Here is an 18867-nt window from a genome sequence, read left to right on the forward strand (position 1 = left end):
CACAATCTGATGCCTGACCCCTCAGCTGTGACGATTTTTAAATGGGTGAAGATGTTTGGCATGATTATATAGTTAAGAGCAAAGGTCCATTTGCTGTGCTATTAAAACCCTTGAAACCTTTCATAAAATCGTAGGACTGGAAGGGACCTCGAGAGATCTTCTAGTCCAGTCCCCTGCACTCAAGGCAGGACTAAGTATTATCTAGACCATCCTTGACAGGTGTTTGTCTAACCTGCTCTTAAAAATCTCCAGTGATGGAGATTCCACAGCCTCCCTAGGCAATTTATTCCAGTGCTTAACCACCCTGATAGTGAGGAAGTTTTTCCTAATGTCCAACGTAAACCGCCCTTGCTGCAATTTAAGCCCATTGCTTCTTGTCCTATCCTCAGAGGTTAATAAGAACAATTTGTCTCCCTCCTCACTGTAACAACCTTTTATGTACTTGAAAACTGCTATCATGTCCCCCCTCAGTCTTCTCTTCTCCAGACTAAACAAACCCAATTTTTAAAATCTTTTCTCACAGATCATGCTTTCTAGACCTTTAATTATTTTTGTTGCTTTTCTCTGAACTTTGTCCACATCTTTCCTGAAATGTGGCGCCCAGAAATGGACACAGTAATCCAGTTGAAACTTTATCAGCGCAGAGTAGAGCGGAAGAATTACTTTTATCGTGTTTTGCTTACAACAATCCTGCTAATACATCCCAGAATGATGTTTGCTTTTTTTGCAACAGTGTTACACTGTTGACTCATACAGTATTAAGTTTGGGATCCACTATGATCCCCAGATCCCTTTCCACAGTCCTTCTTCCTAGGCAGTCATTTCCCATTTTGTATGTGTGCAATTGATTGTTCCTCCCTAAGTGGAGTACTTTGCATTTGTCCTTATTGAATTTCATTATATTTACTTCAGACCATTTCTCCAGTTTGTCCAGATCATTTTGAATTTTAATCCTATCCTCCAAAGCATTTGCAACCCCTCCCAGCTTTGTATCATCCACAAACTTTATAAGTGTACTCTCTATGCCATTATCTAAATCATTGATGAAGATATTGAACAGAACTGGACCCAGAACCCATCTCTTCAGGACCCCACTTGATATCCCTTCCAGCTTGACTGTGAACCACAGATAACTACTCTGTGGGAACAGTTTTCCAACCAGTTATGCACCCACCTTATAGTAGCTTCATCTAAGTTGTATTTTCCCTAGTTTGTTTATGAGACAGTCATGCAAGACCGTATCAAAAGCCTTACTAAAGTCAAGATATAGCACATCTACCACTTCCCCCCTATTCGCAAGGCTTGTTACCCTATCACAGAAAGCTTTTAAGTTGGCTTGACATGATTTGTTCTTGACAAATCCATGCTGACTGTTACTTATCACCTTATTATCTTCTAGGTATTTGCAAATTGATTGCTTAATTATTTGCTCCATTATCTTTCGGGTACTGAAGTTAAGCTGACTGGTCTGTAATCCCCTGGGTTGTCCTTATTCCCCTTTTTATAGATGGGCACTGTATTTGCCCTTTTCCAGTCCTCAGGAATCTCTTCCGTCTTCCATGACTTTTCGAAGATAATGGCTAATGCCTCATTTATCTCCTCAGTCGGCTCCTTGAGTATCCTAGGATGTATTTCATCAGGCCCTGGTGACTTGAAGACATCTAATTTGTCTAAGTAATTTTTAATTTGTTCTTTCTCTATTTTACCTTCTGATGTTACCTCATTTTCACTAGCATTCAGTATGTTAGATGTCCAGTCGCCACTAAACTTTTTGGTAAAAACCTGAAGCAAAAAAGTCATTTAGCACTTCTGCCATTTCCACATTTTCTGTTATTGTTTTTCCCCCCTCATTGAGTAATGGGCCTGTCCTGTTCTGGGTCTTCCTCTTGCTTCTAATGTATCAATCTAGTATAGGCTGCAGCTGCAATAACTCTCCTTGCCAGAGGCATTTAATTGTTTAGCTGTCTGTCCGCACTCTTGGAATTGGTTGTTCTCCAATTCTAAAATCAACTCTCCTGACTTTATTTTTGTTTGACTTGATCTCTCAGGGAGCTATGGCCGTCACATTAACGTGTGGGACTGGACCACTCATGTCTTCACTCAATCAATTGACCTGGGGGAAGACTCCATCCCTCTGGAAATCAGATTCCTCCACAACCCCGATGCAGCAGAGGGATATGTTGGCTGTGCTCTGAGTAGTGCAATCCATCGCTTCTACAAGACGGGGGTAAGCACTCTAGCAGCTGCCATGTGACAGAAGGCAAGGTTAAACATGAGCATGTTTCAGAAAGCCACTTAGACAATGGGTCACTTAGGCCTGGTCTACACTACGTGTTTAGGTCGACTTTAGCAGCGTTAATTCGAATTAAGCCTGGACACGTTCACACGACGAAGCCCTTTCTTTCGACTTAAAGGGCCCTTTAAACCGGTTTCTTTACTCCACCTCCGACGAGGGGATTAGCGATCAAATCGGCCTTAGGGGGTCAGAATTGGGGTAGTGTGGACGGAATTCGACGTTATTGGCCTCCGGGAGCTATCCCACAGTGCTTCATTGTGACCGCTCTGGACAGCACTCTCAACTCAGATGCACTGGCCAGGTAGACAGGAAAAGCCCCGCGAACGTTTGAATTTCATTTCCTGTTTGCTCAGCGTGGAGAGCACAGGTGACCACGCAGAGCTCATCAGCACAGGTAACCGTGATGGAGTCCCAGGATCGCAAAAGAGCTCCAGCATGGACAGAACGGGAGGTACAGGATCTGCTCGCCATATGGGGAGATGAATCAGTGCTAGCTGAACTCCGAAGCAGTAAACGAAATGGCAAAATATTAGAAAAGGTCTCCAAGGCCATGAAGGACAGAGGCCATAACAGGGACGCACAGCAGTGCCGCGTGAAAATTAAGGAGCTAAGGCAAGCCTACCACAAAGCCAGAGAAGCAAACAGAAGGTCCGGGGCAGAGCCGCAAACATGCCGCTTCTACGCGGAGCTGCATGCCATTCTAGGGGGTGCAGCCACCACTACCCCAACCGTGTGCTATGACTCCCTCACTGGAGAAACACACAGGGAAGCGGGTTCAGGGTACGAGGAAGATGAGGATGGAGATAATGTAGATAGCTCACAGCAGCAAGGAAGCGGAGAAACCGGTTTCCCCAACAGCCAGGATATGTTTATCACCCTGGACCTGGAACCAGTAACCCCCGAACTCACCCAAGGCGTGCTCCCATCCCCTGAGGGCACACAGGGGACCTCTGGTGAGTGTACCTTTGTAAATATTACACATGGTTTAAAAGCAAGCGTGTTTAATGATTAATGATTAATTTGCCCTGGCAATCGCGGCCAGTACAGCTACTGGAAAAGTCTGTTAACGTGTATGGGGATGGAGCGGAAGTCCTCCAGGGACATCTCCAGAAAACTCTCCTGGATGTACTCCCAAACCTTGCAAAAGGTTTCTGGGGAGGGCTGCCTTATCCCGTCCGCCATGGTAGGACACTTTACCACGCCAGGCCAGTAGCACGTAGTCTGGAATCATTGCATAACAAAGCATGGCAGCGTATGGTCCCGGTGTTTGCTGGCATGCAGACAACATCCATTCCTTATCGCTCTTTGTTATCCTCAGGAGAGTGATATCATTCACGGTCACCTGGTTGAAATGGGGCGATTTTATTAAGGGGATATTCAGAGGTGCCCGTTCCTGCTCTGCTGAACAGAAATATTCCCCGCTGTTAGCCACGCGGTGGGGGGGAGGGGTGAAGTGATCATCCCAGAGAATTGGGTGTGGGGGGGAGGGGAGTTAGTTGGGTTTGTGCTGCATGTTAACCCTGAAACCGCAGCCCCTCCTTTTACATTGCAAACCCATTTTAAATGGCCAACCCAACGGGTGCTTGGTATGGGAAATGAGAGCGCTACTGTTTGAAACCATTCCCACATGTTAAGAAGGTTAAAAAAGCCAAAAGACTGTGTCTTACCATGGCTGCCTGCAAGCCGAAATCTGTGGCCTGGCACTGCGTGAGTGATCTCTCACACCAAACCGGCAGGCCCTCAATATAAGAGGAAAAATGCGACCTTGTAACGAAAGCACATGTGCTGTGTAATGTGAACAGCAAAATTTAACGTGAAAGAGTGTAACCATTGTTCTCTAAAATGTGTCTTTTTTAACCACCTCTCCCTTCTCCTCCACCAGCTGCAAATGTTTCTCCTTCACAGAGGCTAGTGAAGATTAGAAAGAGAAAACGGAGGACGCGGGATGACATGTTCACAGAGCTCCAGATGTCCTCCCACGCTGACAGAGCACAGCAGAATGCGTGGAGGCAGTCAATGACTGATTACAGAAAAGCACAATATGAACGAGAGGAGAGGTGGCTTGCTGAATCGCGGGATGAACAGAGCAAGTTGCGGGCTGAAGATGATAGGTGGCGTCAGCTTGCAGACAGAAGGCAAGAGTCGATGCTCCGGCTGCTGGAGCATCAAACTGATATGCTCCAGCGTATGGTTGAGCTGCAGGAAAGGCAGCAGGAGCAGAGACCGCCGCTACAGCCCCTGTGTAACCAACAGCCCTCCTCCCCAAGTTCCATAGCCTCCTCACCCAGACGCCCAAGAACATGGTGGGGGGGCCTCCGGCCACCCAGTCACTCCACCCCAGATGATTGCCCTAGCATCAGAAGGCTGGCCTTCAATAAGAGTTAAAGTTTTAAACTGCAGTGTGTCCTTTTCCTTCCCTCCTCCCCCACCCATCCCGGGCTACCTTTGCAATTATCCCCCTAGTTGTGTGATGAATTAATAAAGAATGCATGAATGTGAAGTAACAATGACTTTATTGCCTCTGCAAGCAGTGCTCGAAGGGGGGAGGGGAGGGTGGGGTGGTTGGCTTACAGGGAAGTAGAGTGAACCGGGTGGGGGGGGGGGCGGAGGGTTCATCAAGGAGAAACAAACAGAAGTTTCACACCGTAGCCTGGCCAGTCACAAAACTCGTTTTCAAAGCTTCTCTGATGCGCACCGCGCCCTGCTGTGCTCCTCTAACCGCCCTGGTGTCTGGCTGCGTGTAATCAGCGGCCAGGCGATTTGCCTCAACCTCCCACCCCGCCATAAATGTCTCCCCCTTACTCTCACAGATATTGTGGAGCGCACAGCAAGCAGCAATAACAATGGGGATATCCTTTTCGCTAAGGTCTGAGCGAGTCAGTAAGCTGCGCCAGCGCGCTTTTAAACATCCAAATGCACATTCCACCACCATTCGGCACTTGCTCAGCCTGTAGTTGAACAGGTCCTGACTCCTGTCCAGGCTGCCTGTGTACGGCTTCATGAGCCATGGCATTAAGGGGTAGGCTGGGTCCCCAAGGATCACGATAGGCATTTCAACATCCCCAACGGTTATTTTCTGGTCCGGGAAGAAAGTCCCTTCCTCCAGCTTTCGAAACAGAGCAGAGTGCCTGAAGACGCGAGCATCATGTACCTTTCCCGGCCATCCCATGTTGATGTTGGTGAAACGTCCCTTGTGATCCACCAGGGCTTGCAGCAGCATTGAAAAGTACCCCTTGCGGTTTATGTACTCGGTGGCTTGGTGCTCCGGTGCCAAGATAGGGATATGGGTTCCGTCTATGGCCCCACCACAGTTTGGGAATCCCATTGCAGCAAAGCCATCCACTATGGCCTGCACGTTTCCCAGAGTCACTACCCTTGATATCACCAGGTCTTTCATTGCCCTGGCAACTTGGATCACAGCAGCCCCCACAGTAGATTTGCCCACTCCAAATTGATTCCCGACTGACCGGTAGCTGTCTGGCGTTGCAAGCTTCCACAGGGCTATCGCCACTCGCTTCTCAACTGTGAGGGCTGCTCTCATCCTGGTATTCTGGCGCTTCAGGGCAGGGGAAAGCAAGTCACAAAGTTCCATGAAAGTGCCCTTACGCATGCGAAAGTTTCGCAGCCACTGGGAATCGTCCCACACCTGCAGCACGATGCGGTCCCACCAGTCTGTGCTTGTTTCCCGGGCCCAGAATCGGCGTTCCACGGCATGAACCTGCCCCAGTAACACCATGATTTCCACATTGCTGGGGCCTGTGCCTTGTGAGAGGTCTATCTCCATGTCAATTTCCTCATCACTCTCGTCGCCGCGCTGCAATCGCCTCCTCGGCTGGTCCTGGTTTTGCTTTGGCATGTCCTGGCTCTGCATATACTCCAGGACAATGCGCGTGGTGTTCATAGTGCTCATAATTGCCGCGGTGATCTGAGCGGGCTCCATGATCCCAGTGCTAGCTATGGCGTCTGGTCTGAAAAAAGGCGCGAAACTAGTATCTGACGGACCAGGGGAAGGAGGGAGGGAGGGAGGGGCGAGTGACGACATGGCGTACAGGTACAGGGAATTAAAATCAACAAAGGTGGCTGTGCATCAGGGAGAAACACAAACAACTGTCACACAGAATGGCCCCCCCCAAAGATTGAACTCAAAACCCTGGGTTTAGCAGGCCGTTGATTTCACGGCGGGAGGGGGAAGCTAATGAATACAGAACAAATCTATTTTTTACATCTTAAGACGACGGTGCAGCATGATTGATAGCCCTCGGCATCTTCTGGGTGCTTGGCAGAAAATACTGGGCGCTTGGCAGTTAGTGTACTAAGATTGATAGCCATCATCGTCAAGACAGTTCAATAGGACTGAGCATGTCTGCCCAGGTGCCTCTGATCGAACCGCAATATGACGACGATGGATATCAATCTTAATACACCATCTACTGCCAAAAGGCAAGGGGCTGCTGCTGTGTAGCAATGCAGCCCCACATCTGCCAGCCCCACGTCTGCCAGCACCCAGATCGCCCTCGGCCTCTTCTGGGTGCTTAGCAGAAAATACTGGGCGATTGGCAGAAAATAGCATACTATGACTGATAGCCATCATCATCAAGACAGTTCGATAGGACTGAGCATGTCTGCCCAGGTGCCCATGATTGACAGCCACTGCAGTATGATGACGACGGATACCAGTCATAATATACCATCTTCTACCAAAAGGCAAGGGGCTGGTGCAATGCAGCCCTACGGCTGCCAGCCCCACGGCTGCCAGCACCCAGATCGCCGATGAAGGCTACCAGTCATGCTGCACCGTCTACCGCCAAAAGGCAGTTAGCTGCTGCTGCTGTGTAGCAATGCAGTACCACATCTGCCGGCACCCAGATGACATATGGTGACGGTGAGCTGAGCTGAGCGGGCTCCATGCTTGCCGTGGTATGTTGTCTGCACAGGTAACCCAGGTAAAAAGGCGCGAATCTATTGTCTGCCGTTGCTCTGATGGAGGGGGAGGGGCCTGATGACATGTACCCAGAACCCCCCGCGACACTGTTTTGCATCATTCAGGCATTGGGATCTCAACCCAGAATTCCAATGGGCGGCGGAGACTGCGGGAACTGTGGGATAGCTACCCATAGTGCAATGCTCCGGAAGTCGACGCTAGCCTCGGTACTGTGGACGCGGTCCGCCGACTAGAGCACTTAGAGCATTTTATGTGGGGACACACACAATCGGCTGTATACAACCGATTTCTATAAAACCGGCTTTATAAATTCGACCTAATTTCGTAGTATAGACATACCCTCAGACAATGGAATTCAGTTAGGATAGATTTGGGCAGCATCTGTTTTTTGTGTCCAAGTTGACCGAGCTGTATGGCTCTATGAAAGAGCACATCTCCCAGAAAGGTCCTGGATAGGAGCCAAATCTTTGCTCTAGAAGGCCCAGGAAAATACTACTTGTTCCCAAAGGAAATCAATAGGCCAATGTCAACTTATATTGGGAGCTCCCACAAGCTCCTAATGTTCTCTGTCTTTGGCTGAGTTTCACTTGCATTGTAGAAATTCTCAGTGTGCACTGAGTCCTGCCAGTGCCTTTACAAGCCAGTGGGCATTTGGAAACTAAAAGATAGTTAATAAATCCAAAACTTGCTATATTGGGAACCCAAAAAGAGCCAATATCCCCATGTGAAATAATGTGCCCTCAACCACTAGCCACTTTAAAATGAACTCTTTGGCTCTTGAGAACTGGGTGGCTTGGAGGAGTCTTGCCAAACAACCTGTTCTTACAATATTGTTCTTATTCGTGGAGTTAATTTGAGGTGACAAGTTGGGTGAGGTAATATCTTGTATTGGAACAACTTCTGTTGGTGGAAGAGACAAGCTTTCAAGCTTACCCAGAATTCTTCTTCAGGTCTGGGAAAAGTACTGGGTCACAGCTAAATACAAAGTGGAGTTCATATAAGGGACATTCATTTTACGTCTTAAGATGGATCTAGAGAACAGCTTAAATAGAATTAAACTGGTTTTCCTATATGCGTGTATAATTATCTAGACTCTTTGTAGTGAACTAACTGCCCAGTGGCTACTATATTTTCCCTACCAGGTTCTTTATGGCCTGTGCTAAAGGCTTCTGCAAGGTGGTTATGTTGGGGAGATCTAGCCCTAGTTCCATAGAAGGCACAAAGCCTCCTAACCCATCATGTATATATCCCCCTGTCCCTGGCCTAGCCCTAACAGTTAGGTTGACTTAGCTCCATCGTATAGGATGTGAAACATTCATACCTCTGAGAGACTTAGTTTTAAGTTGACCTAAGCCCTGGTGTAGACAAGGCTAGGTCAACTGATTCTTCCATCAACCTAGCTACTGCCTTTCAGAGGGGTGAATTGATTAACTACAGTGTCTACACTGCAGCAGCACAGTTGCAGTGCTGTAGCTGTACCACCGTAGCATCTGTAGTGTAGACATAACTCCATGGCTGTGCTCCAAAACCTAGGCTATTGTTGAGGTCCAATGAACAATGCTTCTATTTTTAGTATTGACAGATATATAATCATTAACTCTGTGTTTCTAGCTAGTCACCTATTTACTATTCACATCAATTGTTAACATTTATCTGCAGTACCTTTGTATATGCTAGGTACACACCATCACATGCTTATTCTGCCTCTGTCATGTATAATTGGGTTCTTGCTGACTTACCGCAAGGGAATATTATGTTTACTCTTGTACAGAATGGAAATTGGGCAGCAGAGAAGGTGGTTCAAGTCCCCAGCAAGAAGGTGAACGGTTGGCTTTTTCCTGACATGCCAGGTTAGTGTAAGCACGTTTCAAAATTTTCCTCCTCATGATTTGCAGCTGGGCTGAGCATCTTATCATTGAATGACAAACACTTTTTGCATGAAACATATGGAGGAGCTTATCAGTTATACCAGGACTTTGGCATACCTTCAAAGAGATGCAAGTGTCCCTCCAAAGAGGGAATGGCTTAGAATTGCCAATTGCATACCTATTTGTATTAAGATCTCCCAATGTGTGTTATGAGTGGGAATCTGGCTCATCTTGACTGACGCTCTAAGGAGGTGGCCAGTGTCTCTTCCTATGGAAGATTCTTTTGCAGTGCCCTTTGGATACCATCCATAGGCACCAACTCCATTGGTGCTCTGGGGCTGGAGCACCCACCGGCAGCCCCCCTATCAGCACCCCCCCCAGCGCTTCCCGCCCACTGGCTGGCCCCACAGATCAGCGCCTCCCCTTCCCTCCCCGTGCCTCCCACGTGCCGCAATCAGCCCTTTCACAGCATGCTGGAGGCTGTGGGAGGTAGAGGGAGGAGCGAGGACACAGCACGCCCGGGGGAGGGGGCGGGAAGAGGTGGGAAGAGGCAGGGCTGGGGTGGGATCTTGGGGGAAGAGATGGAGTTGGGGCAGGACCTGGGGCAGAGCCGGGGGTCGAGCACCCCCTGGCACTTTGGAAAGTCAGCGCCTGTGACACCATGTATCTGCCTCTTGTCATCACCCTTACACAATAGTTATCACATACTCCCTCAAGTAGCTGGTTCCCCTAGAGCAGATTTATGGGCTGGTGAATACCAACTGGTCCCGGTATTTGGGAGACCCCTTTCTGTATCCAAAGGGACTTGAGGGCCTCTCAATTGAGATCCCAATCATTGGTTGGTCAGGGGAGAGCCCATTTTCCAGTTGGACCCTTTCCTTTAAATCCATGCCTCCGATTCCCCCACCTTTCCAATTTAATGACCATGACATCACCTCTTGCAGTTTTCTCCCCCTGCCCCGCCTCCAACAGTGGAAATTGTGGTTGTAAAGGAGCAGCTGGGAGCAGTACGCTGCCGGCATGTCTCCCCAGCCCATGAAGGACTCACTGCCACATTGAGTCTTTTCCAGGCATATTTTTATTCTCCTTACATAAAACTTAAACAAAACCGTTCCTCAGCCCATCCTGGGTTACAGCTCCCAGGGGTTTCCCCCCTTTTTCTCTCTGTCCCTCCTGCTTCAGGACCTACTACTGGAGGCCATGTCCTCTTGTCCTTCTTCAGCCCTCCTCCAGGCCATTTGTCTGGAAGTTACCTTTCTCCAGCACCTTCCAGAGCAGCCAAGAACCCTTCTGCAGCTTCTCTCACTAGCAGAGCTCTCACCCTTTGTAGGCAACCCAGGACACCCTCCCAGCTGGGCACAATAATTAAACAGCCACATGATCTCTAGCTGACCAGGATCAGATGGAAAGGGAGCCAATCAGTCACAGATGAGGCTGGGCCTGACTCTCTTGCCCGTGACAAACTGGTTGCATCATTTTTGTCTTGGCCTGAAGGTTTGATTCAGAGTAGCACAGGGTGTCCTATTCCTTCCCAAAGCAGCTTAAACATGCTGATCCTGGAACAGGTTGGGTTTGGATTCTCCAGCATAGTGCCTTTGGTCTGGGCCCATATGTAGTGTGCTATATTCCGTCACCAGCTGCTAATTGGGAACGTTCTAGGTTGAAGAGTGGCTTCTGCTCAGCCCTGCTTGTGAACTACCGTGCAGGCAACAGGGTTTGGCTCCTCCTCCCAGGTTGGCTGCTTGAAGCTAGACAGACAGGGCGAAAGACCTCTCTGGCTTTAAGATTAAGCTTGATACGTTTATGGAGGGGATGGTTTGATGGGATAACGTGATTTTAGTCAGTAGGTCAATAACGTGCCATCGCTGGTAATTAGTAACAACGGTCAATGATGGGATATTAAAAGTTACCACAGAGAACTTTTTCCGGAGGGTCTGGCTGGAGAATCTTGCCCGCATGCTCGGGGTTCAGCTGATCGCCATATTTGGGGTCGGGAAGGAATTTTCCTCCAGGGTAGATTGGCAGAGGCCCTGGAGGTTTTTCGCCTTCCTCCGCAGCATGGGGCAGGGGTCGCTTGCTGGAGGATTCTCTGCGACTTGAAGTCTTTAAATCACGATTTGGGGACTTCAGCAGCTGAGTCAAGGGAGAGAATTATTCCAGGAGTGGGTGGGTCAGCTTTTGTGGCCTGCATCATGCGGGAGGTCAGACTAGATGATCATAATGGTCCCTTCTGACCTTAAAGTCTATGAGTCTGAGACGGTGGTCTCTAGAAAGAATGTGGGAGTCCCTGTGTCTTTCAACAGGAACTCACAATAGTTGTGTTCTCCAGGGAGTGGGTTGATCCTGGCTGGAATCCTGGTAATTAATGAGGGCCGAAAAGAGACCTGGAGAGGAAACAGAGTGAATACAATGATATGGCTGAGACCACCTTTTGCTTTGGGCCTGGGTTTCATATCTGAACTAGATTTGTCTGATCTGGGTCTGCGCTGATGCTCTAGGACTGGGGTTCTAACAAAGACGGATCTATGGCCATATGAGCCTTGTCATTGTCTGCTGCTCTCTGTGTGTTTCCTGACTCCACCTCTGACTGCCCTCTCCAAGGTCTCATTACCGACATCCTGATCTCACTGGATGACAAGTTCCTGTATTTCAGCAACTGGCTCCATGGAGACATTCGTCAGTATGATATTTCCAACACTCGGAAGCCCAGACTGGTGGGACAGGTAAGTCAGAGTCATAAAGGCTTCTATTACTAGGTTGCGAAGCTGGGGAATCCCATGTCTTTAGGAGAGAAAAGGATAGTTTTCTTTTGCATAGGGGTTAGATGGTCAATTCCGTACCCTCATGGCCATGTTCCTTTCATACACGGACACCCTGACATCTTTGTGACATCTTTGCTTACAGGTGTTCCTGGGAGGCAAGATTCCAAGAGATGGGCCAATCGTTGTGGTGGAAGACCAAGAGCTGAACTGTCAGCCAGAGCCTTTTGTGATCAAGGTGAGCAATGCTGGCTATTTTCCCCACTGCTCCATTAATACTTCTCTACTGGCAGCTGTCTCTTGGTGCATGCCAGCTCCTATATGAGTGCCAGCTTCCTATATGAGTGCCAGATTCTGCACATCTTACTGAGGCAAAGCTCCCATCCAAGTACAATAGGACTTGCCTGAGTAGATGCTGTGGAATCAGGCCCTTTCTGGCATAACCCAATGTGTGTATGCACAGGTTAGCCAGGAACCTGCATCAGGCAAGCAGTCAGTCTTGGTTAGAACTGCTCCTTGCCCAAATGCAGGGGTTCACCACCCCATGCATTCAGGAATGCTGGTGGTCAGATGTTCTGCCAGGAACAGAACCTGCCATGCTGCTGTACTCCCTCCTGTTGCATTTTTCTTTCCTTGTGATGCCACTAGCAGCTTATAAACCCAGGTCTTGTTTTCCTGTAAAACCAGGGGAAGAGGGTGCAAGGTGGACCGCAGATGATCCAGCTGAGCTTGGATGGCAAGAGACTATATGTCTCCACTTCCCTCTACAGTGGATGGGACAAGCAATTTTACCCAGACCTTGTCAAGTAAGAAAACTTTCTTGGATGGGAAATCCCAGGGCCAGCCACAGGCAGCTGTGCCTGCAGCAGAAGTCCATTTTCATGAGCCCCGCAGCGGAAGTGGGTGGTGATTGCACCACCTCCAAGGGCCCATTGATGTGTGCAGGAGGACTGGCTTTATTAGCTCATTGCTTACTACTAACCCATATCAGGGTTTCACACACCAGTAAGAATCAGGCCACACTTAATAGGCACAACAGCCTCTGAGCATCTGTGAAATTTAACATTGTCTGATATTGAAATCATTCCTCTAATGGTGGGGGTGTGGAAGAATTCATTAGATACTAGTATTTTGAAGATGACCTAGCCTACAGGAAACCTGTATTACTTCAAAGCACCCGCAAATACATTATTTTTATTACATAAAGCAGATGATTTTCTGCAAGACCACATGAGGGCGTGGTGCGGCTTGCCTATCACTTGCAGTTAATGTATAACTGCACATCTAGTTGTAGTCCCCTCCGGTTCATTGGCAGCTCTAAATCAAGGTTTTCAATGGAGCAGTGTAACTCTCCGTAGGATGCTTCTGAGTGTGACCCCCAGGCCTCTGTTGGGCGGTTCAGTGTAGTGCAGTGAACCTGCACTATAATGAACCTGAAGCCTTTGCCTGTCACAGTGGGCACTACAGTCTGAGTCCCAGACCAAAACAATTTTTTTGTTCCAAACACCCCTGAATACTGGTGTGCCCACTCTGTCTAAAAGACCTTTTGGTTAACTAGAAAATCTGGAAGAGAAGAACAAAGTGTAGGAATCTCTTAAACCAGGACACAGCCTCTTTTTTCCCCCTCCCCCCAATGTCTGCTTTCTTGTTTGTTGTTCAGGGAAGGCTCTGTCATGCTGCAGATTGATGTGGACACTGTGAAAGGTGGACTGAAGGTGAATAAAAACTTCCTAGTGGATTTTGGGTCAGAACCTGATGGACCCGTCCTTGCTCATGAGATCCGCTACCCTGGTGGAGACTGCAGCTCTGATATCTGGATCTAACTGTTGTGTGTGGGTGCCTCTGTCTCTCTCTCTCTCATATCCTAACTATACGTGTGAAAAAGGCATAGGTGGGTCTGATCTGCTGGGGCTCTATCCACTACAGATGTCTAGATTTCCATGGGTGCTGAGCCACAGAAGCCCTGCACCTGCTTGCACACTCCTGGCTGAGGCAGCCAAGTGAGTGTGTTTAGCCATGAAACATGATGTCTCGCTTACTTCTCTACCCTCTCCTATTCTTGACGGCCTGTCTATTCACTGATGGCCGAAACTTCAAGGTGTATAATTCCCTGTGTTGTGGCAGTCCTGATGAGAGGGATTCTGGCAGCTGCCTTCATGCCAATGTCTCCAAAACGATGCTACAGACCTTAACATCTGCTAGACTTCCTAAGTTGGCAGAGTTAATGGAGAGGGCAGAGCTACAATTTTGAGCACATACAATTAGGTTTAGTATTAAATTCTTCTTCACCCCAGTCTCTGGGTCTAACAATAAGGAATCTGTGATCTGTGTGCCCAAAGCTGTAGCCAAGACTAAATACAACAACCCTCTGAGCCCCCACAAGGGTCCAACATCTTTGAGATGACTAGAGTTACCTATTTTAATCCCATACAAGAGATGGGATTAAACACTTTTTTCTCTTTTCTGTAAACTTTAATCATTCAAGCTTTAGGGCCTGTCTGTGCTCAAACACTAAATGGATTAAGGTAGGGTGCAAATTTAAAGCCTAATAACTGAATAACTGCATGTAGGGACATCCTTATTCCGGAACAGAGAACTTGTTTCTGTTTAGCTTAATACACTTATTACTTAGTCAATGCCCTATTGCACAGTACTATGTAAACAGGATTTGACTGTAGTCTGCAAATTGGTGTCTGTTTCCTGAAGCTGGATTGTATTTCAGTTCTTGTGCAGTAATGCAGCACTTAAACTGCTTTAACAAACAAATAATAAAATTGTTCTTTGCACCAGCTAAATCTTCATGTCATAATTTTTAACTCTTCCGCATCTTTCAGGGAGCAGAAAAATGTAAGATGGTGATTCGTGAATCATGTGTCTGAAAATTAAGAAGACCTGTGTGCCTGAAATCTCTTACAGGGGAGACTTTCCAAAATGACTTAAAAAAAAAAAAAAATCCGGAAACCAGCTGGTACAAGGTCTTCCTGTTCCCAAAAAAACAAAGTATATTTGTGTTACTGCAGTCGAATTCATTGAAACATAGCATTTGTCTAGGAACTATATTCTCAGTTCCTGATCAGTAAAATGAGGATAATGGCACTTTGCCATACCACTGTGAGAGTAAGGGACCGGGGCATAGGCAGTCTTGCCTAGCAGTCACAGCTGGGCTGAGGTCTGCCCACCGGGGACAGGAGTTGTTAGGCTGGAGTTGGAGGAATCGCAAGGTCAAGTCCCATAAACAAGAGTCAGGGTTGGTGGCTGGGGTCCGAGACTGGAGATCAGAGGTAATACCAGGTTAGAATCGAGAGGCAGGAATCAGGGTCGAAGTCAGGCTGGAGTCAGAGACCAGAGGATGAGGCGAAGTCTGGCATTTCAGCAGGCCAAGGTCTGTATGGCTGCCCAGACAACTTTCTGGGGCAACCCATGTGGTTAAGTAGGCGGAGTTGGCCAATCAGAGGGCCACAGTGTACTGTCACTCTGGGTCTCATGGGCAGTACTTCCTGCAGCACCTACTCTTCACAGCTCCCTGGCTGTACCTCTGCATGACCTCCTAGTGGCACTGTGGGATTATCAGCCACCCCTGGGTCCTTACAAAAGGCTGGGAGGATCAATACACTAATGATTGTGAAGTGCTCAGATAGTACAGTATTGGGGGCCATATAGGTCCCATAGAGGATCTAGTGTAATCTAGTTGGAACTATTATCGGCATGATCCTTTCAGTTCTCATAGGGTTGATCTTGACTAGGATAAAAGGGGTGTGTAGAAATCGCTGTGTCACTCTAGCATGGCCTTTAACACTGGTTATCTAGTCAAGCTGATGTTAAGAGGATATTTGGACTTCACCTTGATCAACTAGCGCATCAGTCTAGCACGGACAGGGCAGTGTAGTGTTAGAATGGGGTAACTGAAACCTTCTAAATACACCTTTTAAATCTTGGTCAAGATGATCCCGGTCCCGATAAGATATTTAATATGCTCTCTACAGTTGCTCTGGATTTACACTGGTATAAATTAGATTAAACCCTCCATCTAAACAGGATCTAGTTTCTGCTCTTCCAGCGTTTTGCCATGGGCTTCCTAGACAGTGATACTGAACTCCCGCTAACTCTCCCACGTTCCCATCCTAACTCTCCTGCAAACTCTCCCATGTTCCCATCCTCACAGGTAGAGCTACGTGCACCCTTTGCAGCAAACGCTCTCTGTGTATCTTGGACTCCCCTAGCTTTGGTTCCACTTGCTCCAAGCCTCTTGATGGGGTGACGACTTCTGGATGATTTTTCAGTCAGAGGGTTTTTTGTTTCGGCAGTAAGATCAACTTTGAATTAAAACCTAGAGACAAACTTCAGCTCTTTCCAGCCTTCTTCCTTGGACTCCTGGATGTGATCTGCCTCCCTGGGCTGTGATAGAGCTCGTAACAGAAGGAAAACACTTCAAAGAACAAAAGATCTAAAGCATACTTCTAGGTTAGCAAGCTGCCAAGGTGAACCCTACAACTGAAGTGAATACAAAGTCCGGTGTTCTGATGTGGGGAATGTTCAGGGATGGGGGGGGGGGGGCAGGGAACAAAGCATTGATCTTAACTCAGGGCAGATAACTCACTTGCCATTTAAAATGTCAGCATTTGCCACTTATTTCCACAGAGGTCTACCCTAATGGTAGAGCGCAGTGTCTCCGAGCACCAGTGGTAACTATTGCCAGACACGGAGTATTCTTTTTAAATGGCAACCTATGTCTGCATGTCACCTGCTGCGATCACCTGTTTCCTAACATTGCTCTTCAGCATCCTCTGCCAGGCAAGGACAAGTCAGTGAGGGCTGGGAAGACTCTGCAGCAGCCAGCGAGGGGTAAGAACCCCTTTAGAGTTGGACGCGTTCCTCTGCAGAGAACAAACCTTCGGAACGCTGGCACGCCAAGCTTATTGACCCTGTGTTTGTTAGAGATGTGGTGGCAGCACTCCATTACTGCTTTCAGTTCCCCAAATCATTGTCACCTTAACCTTCTTGCCGGAGCTCTGCAAGCTGCTTCTTTCTTGTCAATTACACTAGCGGTGCTCAGGGAGCCTCGTCATGGAGCATGGCCCCACGGTGCTGAGTGCTGTGCGGACACATAACTGTGATGGTCTCTGCTGTCAATAATAAAGGAGAGAAGAGGTAGGTGGGGCTAGGCTGTGAAAGTGAAGACAAGTCACTTGTGTTTGATGCATGGAGAAGGGGAGCCAGAGCAGGGCTGCAGAGAGAGGGGTGATGCAGTCAAAGGGGATGGGGAGGTAAGCCAGAAAAGCAATCTTCACTGCAGCATTCTGAATGGATGGGCAGGGGGCAGGATGGGATTCATCCAGGCCGGAGAAGAGGAGGGTGCAGTGGCTGAAAAGCAGGATGATGTGGACCTGCATGGGAGCTCCAGTGGGTTGGATGACAAGGAAAGGCCAAATCTTAAAGATGTGATGCAGGAAGAATTGGCAAGTTTTAGACGCGTCCTGAATGTAAGGATGTACAGAGAGGGCCAAGATGAAGGTAGGGTGCCGAGGTTATGGGTCTGAGTTAGGGTTGCCAACTTCCTAATCACATAAAACCGAACCCCCCTGCCCCACCCCACCCTTTCTCCTAGGCCCCGCCCATGTCCTGCCCCTTCTCCACCAGCCTCTGGGAATGCAAGCGCTACCTCCCAGATGTGCTCCCACCCCCCCGGCTTCTTCGCTCTCTTGGTACAGGTCAACAATAGGCCCACACCAACCCCCGAGTTCTCCGGAGCACCCAGCCTGTTCCACTGAACACTCACAGATCTCTTAGAGCCTCTCCTCCCAAAGGAACAGCACACGCCCACTGATTCACGCTGCTTACCACACAGCACTCACATGTATTTATAGTGAAAACAAGAATACATTTATTAACAAAGAACAGAGTCAAGTGATAGAAAGTAAGACTTTTGGAAACAAACCATAACCCCCTTTTTAGAGCCTAATCTTTACTCGCAAGGCATTCCCCTGTCCCTTACAGGATAGCTTACCCCAAGACCTTTTCCCAGTGTTTTCAACCATTTTTGGGTGAGCTCCGTTCTCATAAAGATCAAGCCTGCTGGAAGCTTGGCCTCCCGGATGGAAGGAATACCTGGGGGCTCACCTGCACAGCAGTTATAGTTTCAAAAGTTCATTCTTTCTCCTAACCAGGATCACACTTGTTTGTGGGGGCTGCAGGAACAAGCAATCTATTGATTAACATTTTGCTCAGGATGTAAATGTGGGGCCCTTGTGAACCATTCAACACTGTACTCAATTTGCATGTGACCAGCCAGAGTGCGATAAGCCCCTCTTCCTTGCTGCCTGAGAGGAGTGTGTGGATCACCTTTTGGTGACCTGCCTTCATTCACAGACCTGTAGGGAATAATTTTTAGCATATAGACATTACTAAGGCCCTACTTAATTTGCAATACTGCGGAAATTGCAGATCCCACAATATTAGGCTTCCATCGCAATTTTGATTTTAATTAGTTTACTTTGCACAGTCCACCATTTTGCACACATTTTGAGGTTGGCAACACACACTTTACGCCCCCATTAGTACAGGAGAATGCCGTTTACCTGAGCAGACAGCAGTTGGGGCTCTGGCTGTCAGCCCCGCACATTAATGACTGTAACATAGTGGCAGCAAAATGTCTGATATAAAAAAAAATTTAGCAGGCATAGCATAATACTTGAATGTTTACATTATTCCAGCACATTTTTCTTAAACAAATAGGGCTTCTCTGGCTTGTCCAAATTACCGCAATTAATACAGGTCCATTATTACTTTTCTACGATTTTCCATGTCTTGTCCACAACTCAGCTGCAATTATTTGAAAATCTTCTCACGATACAAGTAGAGCCTTAGGTATTACTCTTCACAGATGTTCCACACATACATCACACAATGATTCTGCTGACCAGTGCATAGGCACTAACTCTGTGGGTGCTCTGTGGCTGGAGCACCACAGAAAAAAAATAGGGGGGTGCTCTGCACCCACCAGCC

The 18867-nt window shown here is 47.9% G+C and overlaps 1 protein-coding gene across 1 annotated transcript in view; it reads left to right on the forward strand.

The window, feature by feature from the left end:
* SELENBP1 (selenium binding protein 1) overlaps positions 1 to 14654 on the forward strand; it is a 29424-nt gene extending 14770 nt beyond the window's left edge. The window contains exons 7-12 of the mRNA XM_065420145.1: positions 2049 to 2227; positions 9010 to 9088; positions 11708 to 11829; positions 12011 to 12103; positions 12553 to 12671; positions 13526 to 14654. Coding sequence (XP_065276217.1) covers positions 2049 to 2227; positions 9010 to 9088; positions 11708 to 11829; positions 12011 to 12103; positions 12553 to 12671; positions 13526 to 13688 — 755 coding nt within the window. The 3' untranslated portion in view covers positions 13689 to 14654. The remainder of the gene's footprint in view (positions 1 to 2048; positions 2228 to 9009; positions 9089 to 11707; positions 11830 to 12010; positions 12104 to 12552; positions 12672 to 13525) is intronic.
* The last annotated feature ends 4213 nt before the right edge of the window (positions 14655 to 18867 follow it).

This window comes from Emys orbicularis, chromosome 20 (genome assembly GCF_028017835.1).
Source record: "Emys orbicularis isolate rEmyOrb1 chromosome 20, rEmyOrb1.hap1, whole genome shotgun sequence".
In the NCBI taxonomy this organism is placed as follows: domain Eukaryota; kingdom Metazoa; phylum Chordata; order Testudines; family Emydidae; genus Emys; species Emys orbicularis.